Genomic DNA, 25,565 nt, shown 5'->3' with positions numbered 1-25,565 from the left:
CCATTTCCTGCTCCAGGGGGATCTTCCCGACCCAGGGATCAAACCCGAGTCTCCTGTGGTACTGCACTGGCAGGTGGATTCTTTACCACTAGCACCACCAGGGAAACCCCAGGAATATGGTTACAGGCTATTTGCATCACCCCAGTCATAGGGGTGGGGGAATGGTTAGCAACAGTGTTTGGCTTTGCTGGGTCCTTCATTACTCTGTGCGGGCTTTCTCTGGTTGTGGCGAGCGGGGACTACTCTCTGCTGTGGTGCCCGGGCGTCTCACTGCGCTGGCTTCTCTTGTTGCAGAGCACCAACTCTAGAACATGGGCTTGGTAGTCGCAGTGTTCAGGCTTAGCTGCCCCAATGGCATGTGGGATCCTCTTGGACCAGGGATTTGAACCTGTGTTCTCTGCACTGGTAGCCAGATTTTTAAATCACTGGACCACTAGGGAAGTCCCAGCAGTGATTTTTAAAGGGGGAAGAGTTTTAAATGTTTCCTTTATGAAAGTGTTAGTCACTCAGTCATGTCTGACCCTTTGCAGCCCCACGGATGGTAGCTCCTCTGTCCATGGAATTCTCCAGGCAAGAACTCTGGAGTGGTTTGCCATTCCCTTCTCCAGGGGATCTTCTCAACCCATGGGTAGAACCTGGGTCTCCTGCATTGCAGGCTTATTCTTTACTGTCTGAGCCACCAGGGAATACTGTTGTCATGTGTTAAGAGAAACCTGTGCTGAACACAGATGCTAAGATTTTGTCCCATTGTTTTTTCTAGTTTCATAGTTTTAGTTTTTACATTTAGCACCACAATCCATCATGAATTAATCTGGTAGATGGTGTGAGTAGGGTTGGAGATTTTTGAATATGTCCAACGGTTTCAAGACAATTTGCTGAAAAAAAAAAATTATTCTCCTCGAACTAAATTGCCTTTCCACCTTTGTCCAAAATCATGTGACCATACATATGTATTTTAAACAACAATTAAATTTCTCTCGTAGATAGGGCTACTTAGATTTTACATTTCTTTTTGAGTGACTGAGATAATCTGTATCTTCCATGAAATCTGTGCTCGCCTAGATTGTCAAACATCATAAACTGTTCAGAATATCCTTTTAGTATCTATAGAATCTGCAGTGTTTCCTCTCATTCCTGACATTGGTCATTTGTTCATTCTTTTTCTCTTTATCAGTTTTGAAAGAGGTTTACAATTTTTTTTTTTTAGCTTCTTAAAGAATCAGCTTTTGATTTAATTAAGCTTTTCTCTATTATTTTTTCTTTCCAATGTCATCGACTTCCACTCTACCTTTGTTATTTCCCTTCTGCCTATATTTTGGGTTGCTCTTCTTTTTCTAGTTTCTTAAAGTGGAAGCTAGGGTTGTAGATTTGAGACTTCCTCTAATATAAGCATTTAGCGCTATAAAGTTCCCTCTAAGTACTGCTTAACTTGCATTATAAGATACAAGGTCAACACACAAAAGTCAACTGGATTTCTATATACCAGCAATGAACAACTAGAAACCAAAATTAGAAAGACAATACCATTTATAAAGGCTCCAAGAAAATACTTAGCTAGAAATCTAACAATACTTATACAGAATCTGCATGCTGAAACTACAAAATGCTGATAAAAGAAACTAAAGATGCAAATAAATGGAGAGCTATCTCATGTGACTCACCATCACAAACATGTCCGCTCTCCCCAAGTTAATCTACAGGTTTAATGTAATTTCAATCAATATCCCAGCAGCACTTTTATATAGATAAGTCGATTCTAAATTTTATATAGAAAGGCAACACTGATACAAAAGCCAAGACAATTTTGAAAGGAAGGAATAAAGATGGAGAAATCACACTATCAGATTTTTCAGACTTTAAGCTACAGTAATCTTGACCATGAAGCATGGTCAATACTACTGTGAAAAGAGAGACCCATAGACCAAGGAAGGAGAATACAAAGTCCAGAAACAGATACAGTCAAATACGGCTGACTGACTCTTGATAAAGACACAAAAGAAATTTCGTGAAAAAGAACAGTCGTAAAAAAAAAAAAAAAGAAAAAGAACAGTCGTTTAAACAAACGGCCCTAGAACAACTGGGAACATATAGATATGCTCCCAAAACAAAAACATAAACTCCACATTAAAAAAAAATTAACAAAAACTAGATCATAAACCTAAATGTAATATGTAAAACTATAAAATATTTAGAAGAAAACATAGGAAAAAGTCTTTGAGAACTGGAGCTGCACAAAGATTTCTTAGACATGAAGCCAAAAAAGCATAATCCATACAAGGAAAATGTTAATAAACTGAACTTTATCAAAAGTAAAATTTGTGCTCTATGAAAAATACTGGTAAGTGAATGAAAAGACAAGTTGCAGACTAGGACAAAATAGTGCTTATCTGACAACAGATTTACGTCTAGAATATATAGATTCTAAACAGCAAGAAAACCAACAACTCAACTTAAAAATGAACGAATGAGTTGAACAGACACTTTGCCAAAGATACGCAGATGGCAAGTAAGCACATGAGATGACGGTCAGCATAACCAGCCGTTAGGGAAATGCAAATTAAAACCATGAAGAGGGAATTCCCTGGTGGTCCTGTGGTTAGGACTTAGGCTTCAAGCTTCCACTGCAGGGGGCACAGGTTTGAACCCTGGTTGGGAAACCAAGATCCTGCAGGCCTCACTGTGCTGCCAAAGTTAAAAAAAAAAAACAAAACACACACAAGAACTCACTACACATCTATAAAAAGAGCGAAAATATGAAGCACCAAGAATATCAAGTGCTGGTGAAGACGCAGCGTAACTGTAACCACCCTTCTGCTGATTAACAATTTCTTCTCAAACCCACCATACAAATACGCTTACAAGAGGCCATATCTTGACATTATGGCTTTAGGCAAAGACACCCTCACCAGTAGACTCAACACAAGTTTCTCATCAAAGAACATGTGTGCACGCGTGTACACTGCGTCAGTCGTTTCTGACTGTGACCCCATGGACTGCAGCCCACCTGCCGGGTTCCTCTGTCCATGGGATTCTCCAGGCAAGAATACTGATCTTTCTGACCCAGGGATGGAAGCCATGTCTCTTAGGTCTCCTGCGTTGGCAGGTGGGTTCTTTACCACTAGCACCACCTGGGAAGCCCAGAGAACATACGAAACAAATTTAAATTGTTTGAATGAACAGTAAAATGTTTTTCATGGGTGGAATCTTCTAGATTTCAGCCTGTTATATGTATTCACTCTTTGCTCATTTTTAAAATTCTCTCTTACATTCAGCCTTGATTTTGTCCTGAAGTAGGGTCAGCGAACATTTTCTGTAAAGGTATAGAGTAAATACTCTCACCTTTGCGAAACATTAGGCCTCTGCTGTAACTATTTAACTCTGCCCTCAGCAGGCAGATGGGGACAGTAGTTAATTCATGTCTATAGAGTGGGTTCCAATAAAACTTGACAAAAACAGACTTTGACTTGATTTGGCCCATAGGCCCAAGTTCACCAACCCCCATCCCAAGAGCTGGAGGAGGAGACAGAGCTATGGCAGGCTTAGTACACAGCTGGCTGCAGTGGGGCAGGGCCAGCTTCCATGGAGACGCAATAATGAGGCGGCTAATGAGCATTTAACCTGGCGGCTGCCTGGTTTCGCTGGAGAAACATCCCAGCTGCTTGCACGTACTGGTCCTGAGGTAGTTTGAAGAGGCGTCCCCTTCCTCACCCAGATCTGTTTCAGCGGCACGTCCATGTTCTAGTCCTTCCAGCATCTGGGGCGAGGGTGGATGGAACCTGAGGCGTGGAGGGGCTGAGGGCCTGTGTTAAGTGCCAGAGCTGTGTCAAGAGCCCAACTCTGACCTTAACTCCAAGTCTGACCCACTGAATGAGCCCCTCTTTCCAGGCAGGGCGGTGCCCAGAAAAACAGGCTTGTAATGTCACCTGCCTCAACATGAAAGTAACTGAAGTGTTTCTCAGGGTTGTTCAGGGCTGCCATCGGAATTGCCTGCTCCATCGGCCTCTCTGTGGGTGGGATCCAGCTGACCTTGACACATCTCCTCTTCCGGCCCCTCCGGCAGCCCAAGACAGAGCCAGGGTCCGGGGCTTTGTGCAGAGAAGCCCTGGTGCCATGATACCCACAGCAGACTTAAAGGAACAGGCTTTATTAATCTAGCTCTCAAACACTAGAGGCTAAAATTCAACTGAACTCTAACAATCTATTTACAGAGTGCTGTCAACAGACCAGGCGGGGCTGGGCTGCTCTTCTCCCGTGACACAGAGGACATTTATATACATCTGACCAAACCCTCAGGGACAGGGTACCAGGCAGGAGGGCAGCAGGCCAACAGAGAGACGGACAGATAGACACAGCCGAGGCCGAGACAGTCGAGCAGGCCCGCAGGCCCGGCTCAGTGCTTCTTCAGGCTGTAGGCCAGGCTGCCAGGGACCCTGGGGCCCTGCAGGGGCGGTGAGTTCCACACGGCGGAGCTGGTGCGCTTATGGTAGCGGGGCTTGCTCTTCTGGAAGATTTCCTCCAAGTCCAGTTGGAGGAGGCTTCCGAAGAGATCCAGAAGGTCTGGGGGCTGGTAATACTGGCGGATGACGGCCTGGCTGAGCTGGGTGCCTGCGGGGGGACATGAAGGGCTGGCTCACCGCCCTGTGTCCCCCCGAGTCTCCTCCCATCTCCCTGCCCTCCCACAGAAGCCCTGTCAACCTCTCTGCCTCCTCACTCCCCCACCTCCTGCCACATCAACTCTCCTCAGAGTCCTCCTCTACGAAACAGCAATAACCCCTCACTGCCCGCTCTTGTAGCCCTGCCCTGGCAGCTCACGTGAGCCAGGCACTCGGCCAAGGTCACTGCATGACCACCTCATCGTGAGACCACCACGGCCACCTCGACGAGACCTGCCCAAAGGCACACAGCTGGTGACCGGCAGAGCTGGGGTCTAAAGACAAGTCCAGCTCCAGGACCAACACATCTGACGTCATGTTTGACGGCCCTGACCAGCTACTCACACCATCAACACCGCAGCCTCGTCATGCCTGGTGCAGGCTGGGGCTGCTGGTGGCTCAGAGCCTAGAGCGAGGCTGAGGAGGAACCCAGGGGGTCAGGGTGGCAGAATGCGTGCCCAGCGCTTGCCTGGTACCAGGCCTTCCTGCACTAACGTGCTTCGTCATCAGTAGCCCTTCTCAGCTGGGTGCTCTCAGCACCCCCATTCCAGATGGGAGAACTGAGAGTCAAGTGGGCTGGTGGAGGTCAACCACAATTAGCCTGGCATCCCAGCCACGCTGACTCCTGCCAGCTGCCACCTCCAGAATGACTTATTATTAAGGAGACAGAGTCAGATTCCAGTTACTGTGGGGTTTAGATGAAGTGAGACTCACAGGGCCTGTGGTCTGTAGAGGGCTGAGCTCCCAGGGCTCTGGGCCCTTCCTCCGGGGAGTGAGGCCCACCCCACCCCCAGCTCGGCCAGCTCTGTGAGATGGGCACCCACTGACCTCGCTCACTCCCGCAGGGTTTGGAACCAGGCCTAAGGCACCTTCAAACTCACCCACACTCCTGTTTAGAGACGTGTAAACTCGGGGCCCAATCCTGCTCAAGGGCTCCCATCTCCACCCCCAAGTCCCGCCACCAGCTGGCCAGAACCCCCACGCCAGCGCTTCATGCACAGCCAAAACCCCACTGCCTCTCTGAGCTCTATTCCCAACCCAGGCGACATATTTGGGTCCATCTGGCCTACTGGGTGGGGCTCCCAGGGGGAGGCCAGAGTCTGAGACGGAATACCCAGCACCACACCTGCCGGCAGTCAGCCAGGATCTAACACATCTGCCGAGAACGGAGGCACCCAGCGCCGTAGGTCTGGTCTACAGGTGAGCCCACTGGTCAGGGCCGCCCACCCTTTCCAGGAGCGTCTGGAGGTCCGACGCAGAGCTGGCCCGAGACTCAAGCTGCCAGCCCACAGGCACAATGGGCTCCTGACACCCACAGCCGCCGAGCCCTCGGAGTTACAAGTGGGGACCCGCCCTCCTGGGGAGCTCCAGGCCCCGCTCACCTCGGGCCCAGCTGGGGATGGGCTTCCGGGGATGGGCCTCGTCATCGGTGGAGTCATCACTGTTTAGATCCATCCCGTAGTCATCCGCATTGATCTTGGGGGGGGCCCTGTGCCCCTGAGGGGTCATCTGATACGACGTACAAGCTGGAGACTGGAAAAGGTGAACATGGTTACTGGCCGCCCGCCCTGGATGCTGGCCTCTCCTGACGCTGAGAAGCGCCGGGCTCTGGCCACCTCCCCTCATTTCACAGGGAAAAGAAAGAAAAACGTTCAGGGGTTGCTTTTTGATTGAAAAAAAAAAAAATCATGCCACGTACATGACTCTTATGTCTTCCTTTTTCATGTAAAAGCATGTTTCAAACGTTCTTCCAGGTCAGTGTGTATGTGTGTATGTCCTTTGAATGGCTGCAGGGCACTGCACCGGGAACTCCATGATTTGTAATTTAACCACCTGGTTCAGTGACCTTCCGAGTTTTCAACATCCTAAACTAGACTGCAACGAAAACCCTTCCTCACACTACATCCGTCTGTAACAGCATTAATAGCCTAAATGCTAGTCGGGGAGGGCTGATTAAAGAAATTCTGGTACCAAGTGGAACACAGCCACCAGAAGCAATTAATAAATGGTGAAATAGGTGTGTACAACACATTAAACAAGCAAAAAAAAAAAGGAGGGGGGAAAAAAAATCAAGCTGCTAAACGGTATGTGTTCTGGACTGAACGTGTGTATTCTTCCCCCACGTTCCTATGTTAAATCCTAATCCCCAGTGTGATCGTATCTGGAGGTGGGACCTTTGGGAGGTACAGCCCTCCTCAGTGGGATCAGTTCCCTTAGAAAAGACCCCAGAGAGCTCCCTCTCCCCTCCAGCCGTGTGAGGACACAGCGAGAAAACGGCCATCTGTGAGCCAGAGGAGGGCCCTCACCTGCCAGCGCCTTGACCCTGGCCTCCCCAGCACGTCTGCTGTTTCAGCCACACAGCCTAGGGTCGTCTGCTGTAGCAGCACGAACAGGCTGAGACGGAATGCGCAGTCTGGGCCCGTTTAAAAACCTGTGTGTATGTGTGTGAGAGAAAAAGTGTGTACGAAATATTTGTGAATGTTCAATATAGAGGGAGATACACCAGACTTAGACTCACCCTTGGAGGGCACCTTTCTTTAGCTTTGTATTCTTTTATAAAGCTCAGTTTCTTTTGTTTTTAAACTACTTTCTACTTTCAGAATAAAGAACAATGCATATATCAAAAATAGTTGTTGGGGGGGAAACACTTGGGCTGACTGTCCCCTTCCTCTTTCTCATGAAGGGAAGTGAACGTTGCTCAGTCGTGTTGGATTCTTTGTGACCTCATGGACTGTATGGTCCATGGAATTCTCCAGGCCAGAATACTGGAGTGGGTAGCCTTTCCCTTCTCCAGGGGATCTTCCCAACCCAGGGATCGAACGCAGGTCTCCCACATTACAGGTGGATTCTTTACCAGTTGAGCCACAAGGGAAGCCCCCCTTTCTCACGGTCCTAATATACTCAGCCTGTGCCTCCAGCTCCTGGGAAGGGAATCATCAGAGCCAAGGGGCCTCTCCACCCTGACGCCCGGGCCTCACCTGCACGTCCACGGTCACGTTCAGGCTATTGCTGGCACCCGCAGCCTCCTTGGCCTTCTTCTGCTCTTCCTGCAGCCGCTGCTCAGCCAGGCGCTGCTGCTCTTCCTGGGGCCCGGAGACAGCGGGAGGCAGGATGTCACAGACCAGGGGAGTGCGCTCCCCCACTCTGTGCCAACCCCAGCGCAGCCCGGCGGGCACAGCAGCTCCTGCCCGAACCACTGGGGCCAGGCCGCCCCAGCCCAGAGCTCAGTGCAGAGCCCTTGGGAGCCACACGCCCGGTCCCCCGTTACCTTCCTCCTCTTTTCCTCCAGCTCCCGTTGCAGCCGCTCCTTCTGTAATCTCAAGGCTTTCTCTCTCTCCTGCAGCTCCCTGAGGACCGAGCAGAGCCAGTCAGAGCAGGAAACCGAGCCCCTGTTCCGTCCCTGCCAGGGAAGCCAGGCGCCCCAGCCCACTGGCGGGGTGGGCACACCAGCTGAGGGCCAGCAGCTGCGCTGGGGGCTGGCGTGCACACCCGTGTCGGGGGTGCTGGGCTTTGAGGCCACCAAGCTGGGACCCCTCCTCCACAACTCTGCACCTGGCTCTTATCTGCCGTACGATGGGAACCTAGCCCCTTGCATCCAGAGTTGACGGGACAGTGAAATGAGGTCTTTTGAGTCACTGCCACTCGTCCTGACCGCAGGCCCACACCCAGGCCCAGGCCTGATGTGAAGCTGGGCGGGGCTGCTCACAAGCCACCTCCGTGTACTTGCTTGGATGACCCTGAACAAGTCACGGAACCTCTCTGAACCTGTGTGCCCCTCTGGAGGTGGAGCTGCTGGTACACCGGCCACAGGTTTAAACAAAGAAACGGGTGGAAGACGTGTAGCTGCCCATTATTATGACCACCAAACCATCGTCCGTCCCCTCGAAGCCCCCGGCGCTGCCCGGCACACATCCGACTCTAAAAGCACACCAGCTGCCACCCTCTGCTCCCTTCCCAGGCTCCTGTCTCTGGCTCTGCCCACAGGTCAAAGGACACCTTTGTGCCACTCATCAAGCACAGGAGACAGCCCCGATGCAGTGAGTCCCCTGGCGGTGGACCCCCCACGCAGACGGACGCCTGGTGTTTCCCAGGAGGTGGAGGCAGGGCCTGGGCCAAGGTCTGCCGTGTGTCTACACACGCACAGGCAGAGTTCTCTATGTCTACACACAGGGACAGGGCCCCATACAGCTCTCGGCCAACGGTGACTATGGTTTATCCTCCCTGGCACCCCCAGAACCCAGCACAACCAGGCACAGGGATTGGTCTTGGATAAACACCGGTGGAACTAAGTGTGGAAATCTTTCCTATCGCAGAGACCCCTGTCTCTGAAAGGGCTGGCTCATCCACCATGGTCCCCAATGGGGGTGGGGAGCTGCCAGGAAATGTTGATGGGGGGCAACCCGAGTCATCATCAGAACAGAGGAGCAGAGTGGTGGGCAAGAGCCAAGGACGCCAGAAGGCATCCTTCTCGGTGGGACGCTCCCACCCAAAGACCCTCAGCAACTGCTGAGAAATGCTGGCTCGCCCTGCAACCTCCCTGCCTCATGTCAGCTGAGAAAAAAACACACCAAAGGGCTCAGCTTATCCGGCTGGAGGCAGAATGAGACAAAATCCTGAGTGACCCTGCCTGGTACTCCTTGAATCTCCAGCAAGAAACACACCACGTTTGGGTGGTCTGCCTGGTTTGGAGCCAAGAGAAAAAAAGCCTCCCTGTTTTGCAAAGCGTCAGTTTCTCAGTCATGTCTGACTCTTTGCGACCCCATGGACTGTAGCCCACTAGGCTCCTCTGTCCATGGGGATTCTCCAGGCAAGAATACTGGAGTGGGTAGCCATTCCCTTTTCCAGGAGGATCCTCCTGACCCAGGGATCGAACCCAGGTCTCCTGCACTGCAGGGAGATCCTTTCCCATCTGAGCCACCAGGGAAGCCTATAGGAGGAAGGGAACCCTTCTTTTCCAGACCCCCAAGTGAAGGCGGGAGCTGCCCTGGGTCATGGCTACGCCTGTGTGCGCCACACGCGCAGGAGGACTGCGGGGCCCCCGGGGGGTGGGCCGCCCGCCCGGCTGCTCACCGCTCAGCCTGCAGCCGCTCCTGCTCCCTCTTCCGCTCCTGCTCCCGCTGCTCCGCCAGCTGCCGCTCCTGCTCCCGCTGCTCCGCCAGCCTCCTGGCCTCGGCCGCCTTCCGCAGCCGCTCCTGCTCCTCCTCCTTCCTCTTTTGCAGCAGTTCCTGGTGCCGCCGCTCCTCCTCCTCCTGTCAACAGGGAGCGCGGTCAGGGCCCACAGGCCAGCCCGGGCTGCAGGGGCCACAGAGCGTCCGGGGAGGAAGAGCGGCGTGAGCCCAGGACACCCCACCAAAGCCCCGTCCACAGGGAGCACCGTGACCGGCCTGAGAGGCACCCCGCGACAACTTCTGCTGCTGCAGCGTATTTACAGCCTGGAGCCAGACCCTGGAGCTGGGGAACACCGGGCGGGTCACACAAGCCCTCTGGCCTGGTCTGTCCTCATTGATAAAACATGGACAACAGTTACGCCCATGCCTCATGAGCCTGCTGGGTTTATATACACGACACACTTAGAACAGTGCCTGGCACTATGGAAACACTTCATACGTTTCAGCCACTAGTCTTGTAACTCCCCAGTGACAGATTCGCATCCCCTAGAGTCGTGAGACTGACAGTCCTCAGGACAGGTGGGCCTGTAATCTTTTGTGCTCTGCTTAGCTGCTCGGCCCTGTCCGACTCTTTGCGTCCCCACGGACTGTAGTTCGCCAGGCTCCTCTGTCCATAGGGATTCTCCAGGCAAGAATACTGGAGCGGGTTGCCATTCACTTCTCCAGGGGATCTTCCTGACCCAGGGATCAAACCCAGGTCTCCCACATTGCAGGTGGATTCTTTACCATCTGAGCCACCAGGGAAGCCCTGTAATGGTAATCCTCACAATAACCCTATCAAATAGATACCACTGTTACCTGAAGGAAATGAAGCACAGAGAGGTCAAGGAACCCACCCAAGGTCACACAGCCAACAGAGGGCAGAAATGAAATTGGAAGTCTGGCTCCCGAGGCCATGGACTTAGCCCTCAAGCGGCTGCCTCTGCAGAAAACACCAGGCAGGTTGCTGTCACCATCCCCACCTCCACAGCCTCCGCTGAGCCTCCTTCCGAGCTCGAGGCGACAAGATCCACCAGGATCAACCTGATGGAGCGGCGTGTACCCGGCAGTCCTCGGGGCCCTGCAGACTCCCCCACCTCTTCCCTGCGGCCGCGCCCGCGTTCACACCTGCTGCAGCCACTTGAGCCTCCGCGCCTCCTCCTCCTGCTTCCTGCGCGCCTCCACTTCCTCCATCTTCTTAGCTGCTGCCCTCTTTCTGGCCTTCTCCTCTGCCAGCCGCTCCTCCTTGGCCTGCAGAGCCCAAGCCCAGATGCCCATTGGAACAGCCCCCCTCACTCAACCCTATGGAGCGGGGCTTGGTACTCTGTGTGACAGACACTCTGAGCCCCATGGCCCCGGCTTGCTCCCACAGCCCTGGGGAGGGGGCAGCCAGGAGGCAGTCCCGCCAGGAGCACAGCTCTGTGCTCGCCCCAGAGCAGACCTTCCACCCTCCACGTGGCTCAGAACTGCAGGGCCCGTGACTGACAGAAGGATATGCGGCAGGAGACCGGTAAGGTCCCCATGGGTCCAGCCCACTGAGCTGCCGCCCACAGCCCAGGCCCGCACCTTCTCTGTCTTCTCGTCGATCTGAGCAAACTTCTGCTCGATCTGCTTCTTCTTCTCCTCCTTCATCTGCTCCACCCGCTCCCGGGCCTGCAGCACCTTGCGGAGGCGCTCCTCGCGCTTCCTGTGGGCACACAGGGTGGTCACGGGGGTCCAGCGAGGCTGGGTGGGCTGCAGGGCATGGAGGCACTTACAGCTTCACCTCCTCCAGCCGCCGGCGCTTGTCCTCCTCCACCTTCTGCCTGCGGAGCTGCTCAGCCTCCTCCTTCCGCCGCAGGTTCTCCAGGCGCTGCCGCTCTTTCTCCTGGGGTTGGGGGGTAGGGAGTGAGCGAGCACAGCCCGGTGCTGGGGCAGGACGACCCCCAGACGTTGCCCTGGGACCCCCACAGTAATCCTCCCCAACCCTACCAGACAGGCAGCAGCACCAGACTGCTTCTGAGAGGCAAAGTCACCCCAAAAGGGCCTCCATTCCCACCCAGATGGAGGCCCGGGGCTTCGGTCTCTCTCCTGGGGGAATCCAAAGGCCTCCCAGGGGCCTGAGACACGCGTGCCCTCACCTGGGCCTGGGAAAGTCCTGGGCAACACAAGAGTCAGGCTCAACATTGGATGTATGCTCTGAGTCTAGCTATGTAAAAAGTATATTTGAAAGAACGGGATTGGGAAGGGACAGAAAGGCAGTTTTGAAAGTTACTGTTAATGTTCTATTTAAGGGGGTGGATGGGTGAAACTCAAAGTCGCTCAGTCCTGTCCGACTCTTTGCGACCCCATAGACTATACAGTCCATGGAATTCTCCAGGCCAGAATACTGGAGTGGGTAGCCGTTCTCGTCTCCAGAGGATCTTTCCAACCCAGGGATTAAACCCAGGTCTTCCGCATTGCAGGTGGATTCTTTACCAGCTGAGCCACAAGGGAAGCCCCTGGGTACATGTATTAATTTTTTATTATATGTGTAATATGACCGTACACACATACTTTTGTGTGTATTAACTACTTCCTAACAGTTGAAAAGAAAAGGAAAGATAATACTGCCATATGCTAACAGAGGTTTACTGTAGGCTGCACAGGCAGATGAGAGGTGCCATTTTTTCTCTTTATTTTTCACACTTATGATACGGCTACATAATAATTTCAAAAACAACTTTTAAAAAGTGTGAGTTGTTTCAGGGCTCCTTCTTCAGTGGTGAAGAATCTGCCTGTCAGTGCAGGAGACACAGGTTCAACCCTGACTATCACACCCGAAGCTTTGAGAACTAAAGCCACAGGCCACCTGCCACACCCCAGCCTGATCGCTGGATGGAGCACCTGGACAGGTCCAAACAACACCGTGAAGGCTGGAAACCTGAACTGACGCTGGAACCACAGCCAGGGCCAGCGGGCTGCCACTAAAGCGAACAGTAACATTCTCCATAAGACCTAAACAAGACCCAGTCTCCTAACACGGGCTTCCCTGGTGGCTCAGACAGTGAAGAGTCTGCTTGCAACATGGGAGACCCAGGTTTGATCCCTGGGTCAGGAAGATCCCCTGGAGAAGGGAATGGCAGTATTCTTGCCTGGAGAATTCCATGGACAGAGGAGCCTGGCAGGCTACAGCCCATGGGGTTGCAAAGAGTCGGTTGGATATGATTGAGCAACTTTAACTCACTCCTAACATCATATTCAAAATGTACAGGATGCAATCCCAAATTACTCAGCATAAAAGAACCAGGGAAATCTTAACTCCCATGGGAAAAGACAATCAACAGACACCAATGCCAAGACGACATGCTGGAATTATCTGACAAAGACTTTAACGCAGCTATGACAAAAATGCTTTAATAAGTCATCAGAGGATTCTTAAGAAACTGGAAAAATAAAAACTCTCAGCAAGTGAAAGATCTAAGGAAGAATCAAATGGAAATTTTGGAACTAAAAATACAGTAACTGAAAAAAAATTTCAGTGGATGGACCCAACAGCAGAATGGAGAAAACTTGAAGATAAATCAATAGAATGTATCCAGTCTAGGCACAGAGAGAAAAGATATTGAAGAAAAATTAACAGAGCCTGAAGGAACTGTGGGATGACAACAAAAGGTTTATGAAATGCTGGGGAGAAAGAAAACCAAACCTTGAAGAAATAATGGCTGAAAATGCCCAGAGTTGCTGAAAGATATAAATCTACAGATTAAAGTGAAGTGAACTGAAGTGAAGTCGCTCAGTCACGTCCGACTCTGCGACCCCATGGACTGTAGCAAACCAGGCTCCTCAGTCCATGGAATTTTCCAGGCAAGAGTACTGGAGTGGGTTGCCATTTCCTTCTCCAGGGGATCTTCCCAACCCAGGGATCAAACCTGGGTCTTCCGTACCGCAGGCAGACGCTTTACTGTGTGAGCCACCAGGGAAGCTGAGGTCATCAAAACTTAAACAGGATAAACCCAAGGATACACATACCCAGCCAGAAAAGAATCAAACTGCTAATAACTTAGTAATACAGGGCTTCCCTGATGACTGAGTGGTAAAGAATCCACCTGCCAATACAGGAGACATGGGTTCGATCCCTGGGCTGGGAGGATCCCAAACGCTGTGGATCAGCTAAGCCCATGCGCCACAGCTACTGAGCCTGCGCTCCAGAGCCCAGAACTCACAACTGCTGAGGCCACGCGCCACAGCTGCTGAGGCCCACGTGCCCAGAGCCTGGAACCTGTAGCTGCTGAGCCCACGTGCCCAGAGCCCGTGCTCCACAATAAGGAAAGCCATGGCAGTGAGAAGCCCTCACGCCACAACTAGAGAGCAGCCCCCACCTGCACAGGAGAAAGCCTGCACGCCGCGACACAGACCCCGCATAGCTTGAAAACAAACACAAAAACCACTTAATACAAATGGAAAAAACCTGCAAAGCAAGCACTGGAAAAAAAGACACATTATCTAACAGGGAGTAATCATTTGACGGACATCAGAAAGTATGGAGGCCAGACAGAAATGGCACCCTGTAAGACTGCTAAAAGGAAAGAACTGTTACTCAAGAATTCCACTTATTCAGTGAAAATATCCTTCCCAAATGAACTTTCTCAGACAAAGGAAAACTAGAGAATTTGCTGCCAGCAGACTTGTTCTCAAAAAATTGCTAAAGTGTGTTTTCCGGATGGAAGAGAAATGATAGCAGAAGAAAACATCAAAAATGAAGAACAGAAATGATAAATATCTGGGTAAATATCAACAGACTTCCTTTCCTCTCGAGTTTCTTTAAAATGTTTGACAGTTGAAAGCAAAAATTATTCTGCCAGGGCTGTCAATGTATGGAGATGAAATATGTAAGACAAGGTTCACACACAGCGGGGAGTCAAGGCGCCTACAGGTAATTGATAAGATACAGATGCTAAAGCGACTGTGAAAGTTAAGTATGTAATGCTTCAGAACAAACACCAAAAAACACTCAAAATGACACAGTCCAAATCGTGGAAGACAAATTAAAATGGAATATTAAAAAATGTTCAAGGGACCCCCAGAAGAAGGCAAGAAAGGGAAACAGAAGAAAAAAAAATAATGGTTAACAGCTGACAATAATAAAACACTAGACTTAAATCCTTAAATCCAAACGTACAACAAAATAAATCAGACATTGTTAGATTTTAAAAAGAAAAAACAAAACCAAACCACCATGACTCAACTATATGCTGTCTACCAGAAACTGACTTCAAATGTAATGGCTGAGACGCCAGTCTCAAGAGGTCACCTGTCATGATTCCCCTCATGACAGTCTCAAAAGGCCAAGACTATAGTGATGGAGAACGTGGGTTGTGAGTGGGGCATAGAGTTTTGGGCGGGGAGGGGAGGGGATGGAACTGCTCTGCACCCCAATTGTGGCAGGGGGTTACATAAACCTATACTTTCACAAAGTATAGATTTTACCGTATGATCATTTTTAACATAAATTTTACTGTAAAGTTTGTTTTTTTAATATAAAAAGTTTTTTTTTTAGAAGATAGAGAAATGGAAACAGAGACGACACTGAGCCGTAGGAGCCAGGCTGGAGGAGGGCACTGGCCTTCAGGAGGCCCCCTCAGGGAAGGAGCAGGGGGCCTTTTGCTCTCCAAACACCCAGACCCAGGGGAACCTAGTGAGAGGCCACCCCGTCTGCTGGCCTGAGAGGAAAGCACCGGGGAAACAAAGGCCATGTGGCACCCAGAGAGTGCCCACCCTTTCTTCCTACCCCACCCTCCCCATGTGCCAGACTCCTGCTCCCAGCAGAGCTCAGGAAAATAGGCTCTTTTCCTGAAGCTCAGGTGTTAGGATTTCCCAGTCCAGGTCACAGAATTTATCCTGTTGCGTTGTGAATCTCACAGAACGAAAACAAGAGTTACTTAAGCCATAGAACCCGTGCTTCCTCTCTGCCCCAACCCTGAGAGGTGGGCTGCTCCCCAGAGGCCCCCATCAAGGCCAGGGCAGAGAGCAGGAAGAATCCAAAAGCTTGCACAGCCCCTTCTGCCTCCAGGGGCCTCAGCTGAGCAGCGTCTCTGCCGTTCATCAAACCACTCCATGCCGAGCCCTGTGCTGGGGGCTTGACACACATTTCTCTTTGGTTCATTGGGTCTGCACGAATGGACCACTGTCTCCACATTTCATAGCCAAGGAAATGTAGGCCCAAAGGTTAGGAAACCAGTCCAAGGCCACAGAGACCTGTGTAGGTCCCTTGGTCTCTTTGAGGACTGTCCTACCCACCAGATGCCCCGTGCAGAGACCTGGGCTCCCCACAGCTGGGAAGGGCAGCTTCCTGAATCCCTTGGTCATCCCCACGGGCCCTGTGAGGCTCCAAGCAGTCTGGGTGGGGCACGGGTAGTTCCTCGTAGGAGGAACAAGCCCAGGGCTGGTTCACTGCTGTGGGCACAGATGCCCAGCAGGGTCCTGGCACAAAAACAGGTGCTTAAGGACCACAGAGCTGCTCCCTGGCATACTGGATGGCATGCCCCGGCCCTGTCCACCCAGATGGGACCAGCCTTCTTGCAGGAGAGGCAAGTTCAGGGCCTGCCTGTGCAGCTGTGGGGAAGCCCCTTGACTGCCAAGCTGAGGCCCTAAGACCCTCGGCTGGAAGCAGAAGCCCTCCTGGTAGGAGACCCTTTAAAGCGCCAGTGGACACTAAAGGACCGCGGGGACTGTGGCTGTGCAGCTGCGCAGGAGACCCTGGGGGGCCAGGACCGTGGCCCAAGCCGGTCCCAGTGCCCTACGGCTCCCTGCACACGGCCACTCATCCAGCTTGGCTCTGGGACATCTGAGAAGAGAACAGCTCCTGTGGCTTTCTTTCTGAAGGGATGACACTGATGGTTCCAGAAAGTGTCACCCGGAGGACCTAGCCCTCCTTTCCCCGCACTGCCTGCCCCTCAAGGCAGCAGCTTAGGTCTGCGACCCAGTAAATCTCGGTGGCCTGGGATCAGAGAAGCCTTGTCTGTTCTCTTCGCAGCCCCAGACCCTGAGGATGAGCCCAGCAACAGGGAAGAGGGAGGGAGGGAGGCCGGAAGGAGGTGGCTGGGGGGCTGGGGGGACACTGCAAGATGTGGCCCCGGGGACAGACCGCAGGTCACACCCCCTCTGCTGCCTCCTGCCTCAGGGAGGCTCTGAGACTCCACCTCCCAGGCAGGCTCTGCTGGGTTGGCCTGCCAGCACCTCGGCTCCACCTCCCTCCTCTGGCTCCCCTTAACGCTCCCATCGATGACGTTAGTGCCTCTACAGGTGCTGTCAGTTTCAGAGACAGGGCCACAGCGGTAAGTGCTGCGTGGAGCTAGGTTACGAGGAAGGGGAAGGCCTTACTTACAACAAAGCTGCTCTGTGGAGGAGAGGAGACAGGGAAAAAGCCAAGAGTTAATGCCAGGTTGGGGGAGACCTGGAAGGCAGACCACCCTCCTGGTGACGCCTGCCCACCTCTCACCAGCGTCTCCATCACCTCCTCTGGCATACAGAGCCCTCATCCCCAGCAAATCAGTGTCCATATGTGTCCTTCACTTTAACTACTCAGGCCACCGGGAGGGAATGGTGTGTGGGGGATGGACGGTCATGGTGGCGGCCGGCCAGGTCAGTTCTGTAACTTTCTGGCCCAGGACCCAGCACCTGGGAGGCCACCCGGAGCCAGCCAAGCCATGAGGCGGCCAGGCAGAGCCCAAGGGGATGGGACAGTCCCCAGGGTCGAGGCAGCCCAGGGCCACAGAGGCTCAAGTTGGCCCCTGACCGGTGGGCCGGGCCACAACCTGCCTTGGCCCAGACCCTGGCAGCTTCTCACCTTGGGGTCCACGCGCAGGGGAGTGTTGCGCTTGATGAAGGATTTCATGATGTTGCCGTGGGGGGTTGATGTTGGGGTCATGAGCATCTGGTTCCTCTGCACGGTGTGTAGGAAGGTCCGGAGGGGCCGCACCACCTGCAGACGGGACCACGGTCAGGCCCCGGGGGTCGGGACAGACAGCAGGGTCAGACCCCAGAGGGCAGGACAGACAGACCAGGGTCAGGCCCCAGGGGTCAGGACAGACAGACCAGGGTCAGACGCCAGGGGCAGGACAGATAGACCAGGGTCAGACCCCAGGGGGCGGGACAGACAGACCAGGGACGGACAGACCAGGGTCAGACCCCAGGGGGCGGGACAGACAGACCAGGGACAGACAGACCAGGGTCAGACCCCAGGGGCAGGACAGACAGACCAGGGTCAGACCCCAGGGGTGACACAGGCAGACCAGGGTCAGACCCCAGGAGGCGGGACAGACAGACCAGGGTTCAGACCCCAGGGGGCGGGACAGACAGACCAGGGTCAGGCCCCGGGGGCAGGACAAGAGGAGACCAGGGCCAGAGCCCGGGGGCGGGGCAGCGGCTCAGAGGGAGGGCAGACGTGCACTCACCTTGCTGGCAGGACAGGGCGGGGAGGGGGTCTTGCTCCTGGGGGGCTGCAGCTCCTCATCCTCCAGCTGCTGCTCCTCGTCCAGCTCACTCACCGCCTGCTTGTAGCTGCGCTTCCTCCTGCCGAGGCGTGGAGACAGTGGTGTCAGGGGGCCGGCCCTGGTGTCCTCCCCAGCAGCCCTGCCATGCCCCAGAAAAGATGCCCCCCTGTGAACAGAACCGGGCCCAGCCCCCAAGACTCCAGCCTGAAAGGTACCACAGAGGTGAGTTTCCCTGACTGACCCTCTGCTGCCTGGTCAAAGGAAGGGAAATGGACCAGCCTAAGCTCATGCAGCCAGGGATCCCATCGCCCAGCCCCAGGCCAGGCTCACCCCATAGCACGAAGCTGTCTCCTTTATTAAGTGAGAGCACCAGGCCCCACCTCTGCCGAGAGGAAACGCAGGTGCCCACCCTCCCCAGCCAAGGACTCAGGGTTCCTGCCCCTCTGAATGGCGGCCTGCACGCCCCTTCCCGGATGCAAACCTGACACTCTGGGGTGGCTCCTTGGGGTGATCTGCCTGGTCAGTCTCGGCCTCTGTGGAAAGAGCAGGTTCAAGGGGGTGGCAGGGAGGGTGGGGAGGGGTCCAGGGAAGGGGCCCATGGGCAGCAGCCCTGGCAGGGGCAAAGGTCTCTTCCCAGGGTATCTTGGGGTGGCCAGGGGCAGGAGCATCCGCCTTAGCACCGTCTGGTCCTGATACATCTCGGAACATGCAGAGCCAGCATGCTGCCCCCAGTCCACAGACCCCTTGTCCCCAGGCCTGGCCTCTGGGGTGAAACGGTGAGACAGTCCCATCGAGGTGGCCCCAAGCACATCCCACTCGCCTTTAATACTGAGAGCCCAGTTGCCCCCTCTCCCCAGCCTAACACTAACATGGATGCCTTTCATGGGAAGAATTGGAAGCTATAAGCTCTAACAGGCCCCTGGACTGGCTTCGAAACCTGACCTTTCCTGGCCCTTTCTGCTAGGGGTGGCACAGGGGTGGGAGTGGGGTGCTCCTGAACAGGGTCAACATGTGGGGTGCGGGTCAGTAGGTTCTGTTTCCCTGGCAACAGAAGGGGCCGATCTCCCCTCCCCCGGTTCTTCAACACCATCACACTTTCACGTTTCTGTTTTTGGGGGGCCACACCATGTGGCATGCAGGGTCTTGGTTCCCCAGCCAGGGGTTGAACCCACGCCCTCTGCAGTAGAAGTGTGGTGTCTTAGCCGCTGGACTGTCAGGGAAGTCCCTCACAACACTCTCTACTCCAAAGGGTTCTGGCAGCAACCCCTGAGGTCTGTGGGGCTGGCGCAGCTGTTGTCCCTAACCCAGTCATGAAGCCAGGGAGCCACGTTCAAGCCCCCTCAGGTACTGCACTTTGAACCAGGGGAGGTGCCCGCAGCGCTCCTGCCCTTTCAGCCGGGAGACCTAGAGGTGAGAAGTGAGCCAGCGGCAGACAAAACGCAAGGCCACATGCTCACACCCCAGCACCTAGACCCTCCTGTTCCCCACCCTGGAGGGAGGCTCAAGGCTTTGACCTGGCATGTTCACAGTTACTGCCCTAATTCAGGTCCCCCCACCCCAGCTTCCTGGACCAACTGGCCATGGCCTCCCAACTGCACCCAGCAGCAGCTTCAGCCAAAAGGTGGGAGATGAAACATGTCGACTCAAGCAGATTTCTGCACCCCGGGTCTCACATACCCTCAGCCTGTCAGCCCAGAAACCCCGCCTTGCCTCTCTTTCGAGAGAAAGTCAGACAGAGGCTACCAAGGCCTGCACAGCCCTGAGTGTCCCTCACCAGCAGGTCAGGAGACTCACCCTGCCGCCCTTCACACTCACCCTGGCTACTGGCTGCAGGCTGTGAGCTGGGTGGGCTAAGGGTGATGATGGTGGTGCTGCGGAGCTGCAAGGCCCTGCCATTGTTCTTGGGGACCTAAGGGAAGAACCAGGCCTTCAGGAGTCTGTCCCCGGGACTCGCAGGCCTCGAGCCCACCCCTCCCTGGCCTGCCCACTTACCTCTGGCTCAGCTGCCTCCTTAGGCTCATCAGCTTCCTTGCTGGGTTCCTCCTCCTTGGGGCTGGAAGCAAAGCAGGGGGCACTGTGGGACCCACCCTGCCCAAGCCTCCCCAAGGGAGCCCCTCTCCCGTGCCCTGGGGGAGCAAGCCAGGAGGGGTCCGTCAGATGCCCCAGACTGGACCACAGCCCCAACAGCCCCAGGTGGGCAGGGCAGCCAGAGCCAGGTGCTGGGTGCTTTAAGTCTTCGGCCCGGGCAGACGAGGGGTGTCAGCTTCTGAGTCTGGCTTCACTCAGATCCCATCGGGGCCTGGATTCTGGATGTCAGCCCTTTCCCAGCTCCCTGTCAACCCGGTTGGCTAGAATGAGCCATGTCTCATTGAGGTCTCTCCTCCATTTACCGTGGGGCCAGCAAAGCCAGTGGGTCTGCCCATCCCCAGCACCAACCCTCTGCTCCAGAGCAGGGGCCACGGGGGTGAGGGGTGGGGGCTGCAGTAGTTCCAGGGATGGCAGGACGTGGCCCCCTGGAAAAGGGGCGCTGGCCCCAAGCACGGCTGGGGTATAAATGGAGCAGCTCCGATCCCCACACCGCGCACTCCAGGAGGAACTGACTCCTCATGACTGCGCTGGCTCACCCTCAGGGCTTTGGATTTGACAACCTATGGGGCTCTGGCCCCAGGATAAGGCTTGGAGGGGCCAGGGCTGACGAGGGATGTTGACAAGCAATGTGGGAAGACCTGGCACCCGTGGGGCACTTCCTGGTAAAACTGGGGCAGGGGGCAGTGGTGGGCGGCTCAGGAGTGGTTCCCAAGGAAAGGGAAGGCTCAGGCACAGGAGGCTCAGGCCTCCACCGGGGGGCCTCACCTGGAAAGGGCCCGCAGTGTGTGTGCCCTGCCCAGCCCCAGGAAGGTCCCCAAGCCCCGGAACTCAACTCACCTGACTTTCTGGGGCACCTCAACATTCAGGAGCCTCTCCAGGTAACTGTGGCCTGACGGGAAAACAAAGGGACAAAAAGACGCCCTCAGAACCAGCCTGGTCTGTCCAAGAAGTCCAGGGCAGCCAGGCTCTGCTGGGGGCTTGGCTGCGTCTCTCTGCAACAGACACCATCCACCTGCTGACCCCTCCTTCACTCGACCCAGACCCCCTCACCCCACAGACCCCTTCCTTCACTCGTCACAGACCCCCTCCACCTGCAGACACCTCCTTTCACTAGTCACAGACCCCCTCATCCCACAGACCCCTCCCTTCACTAGTCACAGACCCCTCCACCCCACAGACCCCCTTCATCTGCAGACCCCTCCCATCACTAGTCACAGACCCCCTAACCCCACAGACCCCTCCCTTCACTAGTCACAGACCCCCTCACCCTACAGACCCCTCCCTTCACTAGTCACAGACCCCCTCCACCTGTACACCCCTCCCATCACTAGTCAGACCCCCTCCACCTGCAGACCCCTCCCTTCACTCGTCACAGACCCCCTCCACCTGTACACCCCTCCCTTCACTAGTCAGACCCCCTCCACCCCACAGACCCCTCTCTTCACCAGTCACAGACCCCCCTCCACCCCACAGACCCCTCCTTTCACCAGTCACGGATCCTCCCTTCACTAGTCACAGACCCCCTCACCCCACAGACTCCTCCCTTCACTACCACAGATCCTCCCCACCCTGTAGACCCCTCCCTTCACTAGTCACAGACCCCCTCACCCCATAGACCCCTCCCATCACTAGTCGGACCCCCTCACCCCACAGACCCCTCCCTTCACTCGTCACAGACCCCCTCCACCTGCAGACCCCTCCCTTCACTAGTCACAGACCCCCTCACCCCAGAGACCCCTCCTTTCACTAGTCATAGATCCCTCCACCCCACAGACCCCCTCCACCTGTACACCCCTCCCACCACTAGTCAGACCCCCTCCACCTGCAGACCCCTCCCTTCACTCGTCACAGACCCCCTCCACCTGCAGACCCCTCCACCCCACAGACCCCTCCCTTCACTACCACAGATCCTCCCCACCCTGTAGCCCCCTCCCTTCACTAGACCCAGACCCCCTCACCCGACAGACCCCTCCCCGTTCCCGGGGTGCAGAGCCCTGCTGTCAGCACCCCCCTGATGCCTCACACCCTCCACAGAGCTGCTGCCTGAATGTCTCCTGCTACGCCCCAGCTGGTGACAAGCCCCTCCGAGGACAAAGTTCACTGGGCTGGGAGTGTCTGGAAAGAGGGACAGTGCTGGGCTTCGGGCCTCCACCTTCCAGCACAGGCTGAACACAAAGCAGCAGATGCATTCAGCAAACTTACGTCGAGGGCCTACTATGCACCAGGCCCTGGGGGCCCAACAGAGAGCAAACCAGACGGGCCACAAGTCGGTCTAGACAATCACCAGATAATCCTGTGGCTGACAAGTGACACGTGTCACGACAGGAAAGAGAAGAGGACTTCAAGCTGGTCTGGAGGCTGGAAAGTGAAGTGTAAGAAAGCTGCAAAGGAGGGGGTGGGGGATGTCTGGGCCAGTAGTTCTGAGTGTAGTCTGGGTCTCCTGAGAGCTGAGGGCCCAAGAGTACTCTTTCGGGGGACCCACAAGGTCTTAACTATTTTCACCATAATACAAAAACCTCAACTAAAGATCCCACATGCTGCCACAAAGATCAAAGATCCCGCGTGCCCCAAGTAAGACACGGCACAGTCAAATAAGCAAGCATTAAAAAAAACAAAAAGAAACTTGCAGCCAAATAAATAAATAAGTAAATAAATAAAATATTTTTTAAATAAATAAACTTAAGTTCATATCTTTTTAATACACTCTGTCATAAAGTAGAGTGTAAGCAAAATGCCCTTGGGCTGCATAGCCAAATCTCTAAAAAGCACAGGGGTCTGAGGTTTCACCTGAATCGGCCCCACCCCCTCCCTTTATTTTTAAACAGAATGCTGTTTTTAAGTCAAAGAACAACTGACAAACTATGGCTCAACAAGCCTGGGTGTCTGGCAGATACTGTCTTAGAAATGAACAAAGGGAGCCTGTCCCTTCAAATCAAATGAACAGGATTTGTTGCCAAGAATAAAAAAACTGAGCCCCACAAAAAGCCAAAACCGCCATGAACTTCATAGCTTCCTGATACCCAAAAACCTTTCCGATGAGACCAGAAAGCAAACGTGGTCCTTTAAGACAATATATGATAAAGTGCCTCAACACCTGGAAGGTGTGCGTAACTCTGCACACTTGCGAGTACGCACAAATTAATTGGAAGAACAAAGAGAATACACAACAAAACGCTTTCTAAGTCCTCTTCCCTTTGCCAGCTAGGTTTCTGTGTGAGGCCAGATTTTCACCGCAGACTTTTGAACCCACACAGCACAACGCGACAGACTGAAGGCAGCACCCAGCTGCCTTCTTCCAAGCCGCCCATCAATGGGATGATGCCATTTATTCTCACAGCAGGAGAATAGCGCCAGTCACAGTTATTTGGAAAACAGTTATTTTTAAAGAAAAAAAGAAAGGAAGAAAAACTAACCTTAATAGGTTTGTTACTCTTCTATTAAAGTATTAAATAACTACCAACAGATAAGAGTCCTCATAATCAAAAGCTCTTTGAGGTCCTGAGGCCGCAAATTGAGAGGTGCCAGTCTGGGCAGAAGGAACAGCATCGGCCAAGGCCGTGAGGCAGGAAGGAGCGGGCTTTGCGAAGCATCTGAGCCACGGGGGCGTGGCCAGACGTTAAGGCAGAGGATGGGAGGCCGGAAGCAGGGACCTTCCTTCTGTGAGGGTTCCCAGGTGGCTCAGGCGACAGAGAATCTGCCTGCAGTGCAGTAGACCAGGGTTTGATCCCTGGGTTGGGAGGATCCCCTGGAGAAGGGAACAGCAACCCACTCCAATATTCTTGCCTGGAGAATTCCATGGACAGAGGAGCCTGGCAGACTATAGTCCATGCGGTCGCAAAGAGTCAGAGACTGAGTGACTTTCACTAGGGGGGAGGCCGGCAGGCCTGGGGGAGTGGGGTGGAGAACAGGGGCAGGCTCCTCCCACCCCCTGCCTCCCATCCCAGCTCAGGGCTTGCTGATGAGGGGCCTGAAAGGTGAGGAGACGCCCATGTGACCACACAGAAGTGTGTAAAGGCTTCTCTGGAATGTTAAGTGCTGACTCAAGCCATTAGGGCTTTAGAACAGGTCTGGTGGCAGGGCAAAGGCCTGGAGAGGTGCTGAGGGGCCATTTCCCAGTGCAGAGCTGGGGAGGAGCCCGGCCTGTAAAGCCGGGCCATGCAGAAACCCAGGGCAGTGGCCCTGGCCCCACCTGACCACTTCAGAGACCACTTCTTTGCCCAGTGAAGTGTGGCCAACTGTGCACCCTGCCAGTTTGGGGGGTTAATGCCTCCACCCAGCAGCCCCTCCCAAGGGCTCCACATTGGCTCCAGAGGCCCCAGTCCCGTTACTGGTGGTCACCTCCCCACTCCCTTGCTGCAGGTGCTTCCTCTCCCTCCCACAGTAACAAGCTCTTCTTAAACCCTGACATTGAGGGCTGCTTCCGGGGAACCCAAACTAAGACCCCCACCTCTAAGCTGCCCGCCGAGCTAAGCCCCAGGGCCCGGGTGTCAGGAAGGCCTCCAGGAAGCCCTCTTCGCCCTTCCCTGCTCCACACCCTTGAGCACCCTAGGAGGGTCAGCTAGGCACTCCTCGGTTGAGCTGTAGGGACACAGGCTGACTGTGGTTTTATCACCTAGTTTTGTTTCGTTTTGCACGAATGAGCTGTACCATATCCAACCACTAAGACGGGTCTTCTACCCACACTCAAGACAGGCATTCTTACCATTTAACAGATGGGAAAACTGAGGTTCTGAGAAGGGTATGCCCCAGGTCCTGCAGGCTCTAGTGTCTCCAGGGCTTAACCACCTTGTCTGACTGTCTTCCTTCCATAGGACTGTGTCAAAGGCAGATCAAATCTGAAGCCCACCTGTGTTCAGGGCGGGGCCAAGTTGTTGTTCAGTCACTAAGCTGTGTCCAACTCCTTTGCGACCCCATGGACTGCAGCCCACCAGGCTTCCCCTCCATGGGATTCCCCAGGCAAGAATACTGAAGTGGGTTGCCATTTCCTTCTCCAGGGAAAAGACTGGCTTAAGAGTGTCCAGATGTCTGAACCAGAAGCGTGGGGGAGCCTTGAGGGTCTCTCCCTGACCCTCCCTCTAGAATTCCAGGTCTGCTCTCCCCCTTGGGCTCCTGCCCAGGATGAGATTCACACCTAAGGAAATCCCCATCCCCAAGACAGGTCAGAACCATCTGGGCCCTTCTGAGAATCCAAATATGGTCAGTGTGTCAGACCACAGGTCTGCATG

At 54.2% G+C, this 25,565-nt stretch overlaps 1 protein-coding gene across 2 annotated transcripts in view; it reads right to left on the bottom strand.

The window, feature by feature from the left end:
• Positions 1 to 3,250: 3,250 nt before the first annotated feature.
• INCENP (inner centromere protein) overlaps positions 3,251 to 25,565 on the bottom strand; it is a 108,392-nt gene continuing 86,077 nt past the window's right edge. Inside the window, exons 5-19 of one of the 2 annotated variants that reach the window (XM_052661756.1) lie at positions 21,178 to 21,229; positions 20,245 to 20,305; positions 20,047 to 20,161; positions 18,734 to 18,785; positions 18,214 to 18,331; positions 17,607 to 17,741; positions 17,145 to 17,156; positions 11,557 to 11,666; positions 11,366 to 11,486; positions 10,928 to 11,050; positions 9,723 to 9,901; positions 7,921 to 7,999; positions 7,631 to 7,735; positions 6,035 to 6,185; positions 3,251 to 4,605 (exon numbers count right to left, since the gene is read on the bottom strand). In XM_052661756.1, coding sequence (XP_052517716.1) covers positions 4,391 to 4,605; positions 6,035 to 6,185; positions 7,631 to 7,735; positions 7,921 to 7,999; positions 9,723 to 9,901; positions 10,928 to 11,050; positions 11,366 to 11,486; positions 11,557 to 11,666; positions 17,145 to 17,156; positions 17,607 to 17,741; positions 18,214 to 18,331; positions 18,734 to 18,785; positions 20,047 to 20,161; positions 20,245 to 20,305; positions 21,178 to 21,229 — 1,628 coding nt within the window. In that variant the 3' untranslated portion in view covers positions 3,251 to 4,390. The remainder of the gene's footprint in view (positions 4,606 to 6,034; positions 6,186 to 7,630; positions 7,736 to 7,920; positions 8,000 to 9,722; positions 9,902 to 10,927; positions 11,051 to 11,365; positions 11,487 to 11,556; positions 11,667 to 17,144; positions 17,157 to 17,606; positions 17,742 to 18,213; positions 18,332 to 18,733; positions 18,786 to 20,046; positions 20,162 to 20,244; positions 20,306 to 21,177; positions 21,230 to 25,565) is intronic. The other variant, XM_052661755.1, reaches the window with a different exon arrangement.

The sequence above is a fragment of the Budorcas taxicolor genome, chromosome 25 (genome assembly GCF_023091745.1).
Source record: "Budorcas taxicolor isolate Tak-1 chromosome 25, Takin1.1, whole genome shotgun sequence".
Classification (NCBI taxonomy): domain Eukaryota; kingdom Metazoa; phylum Chordata; class Mammalia; order Artiodactyla; family Bovidae; genus Budorcas; species Budorcas taxicolor.
The sequence above is the reverse complement of the archived record's forward strand: the minus strand, read 5'-3'. Positions and strand labels throughout refer to the sequence as shown.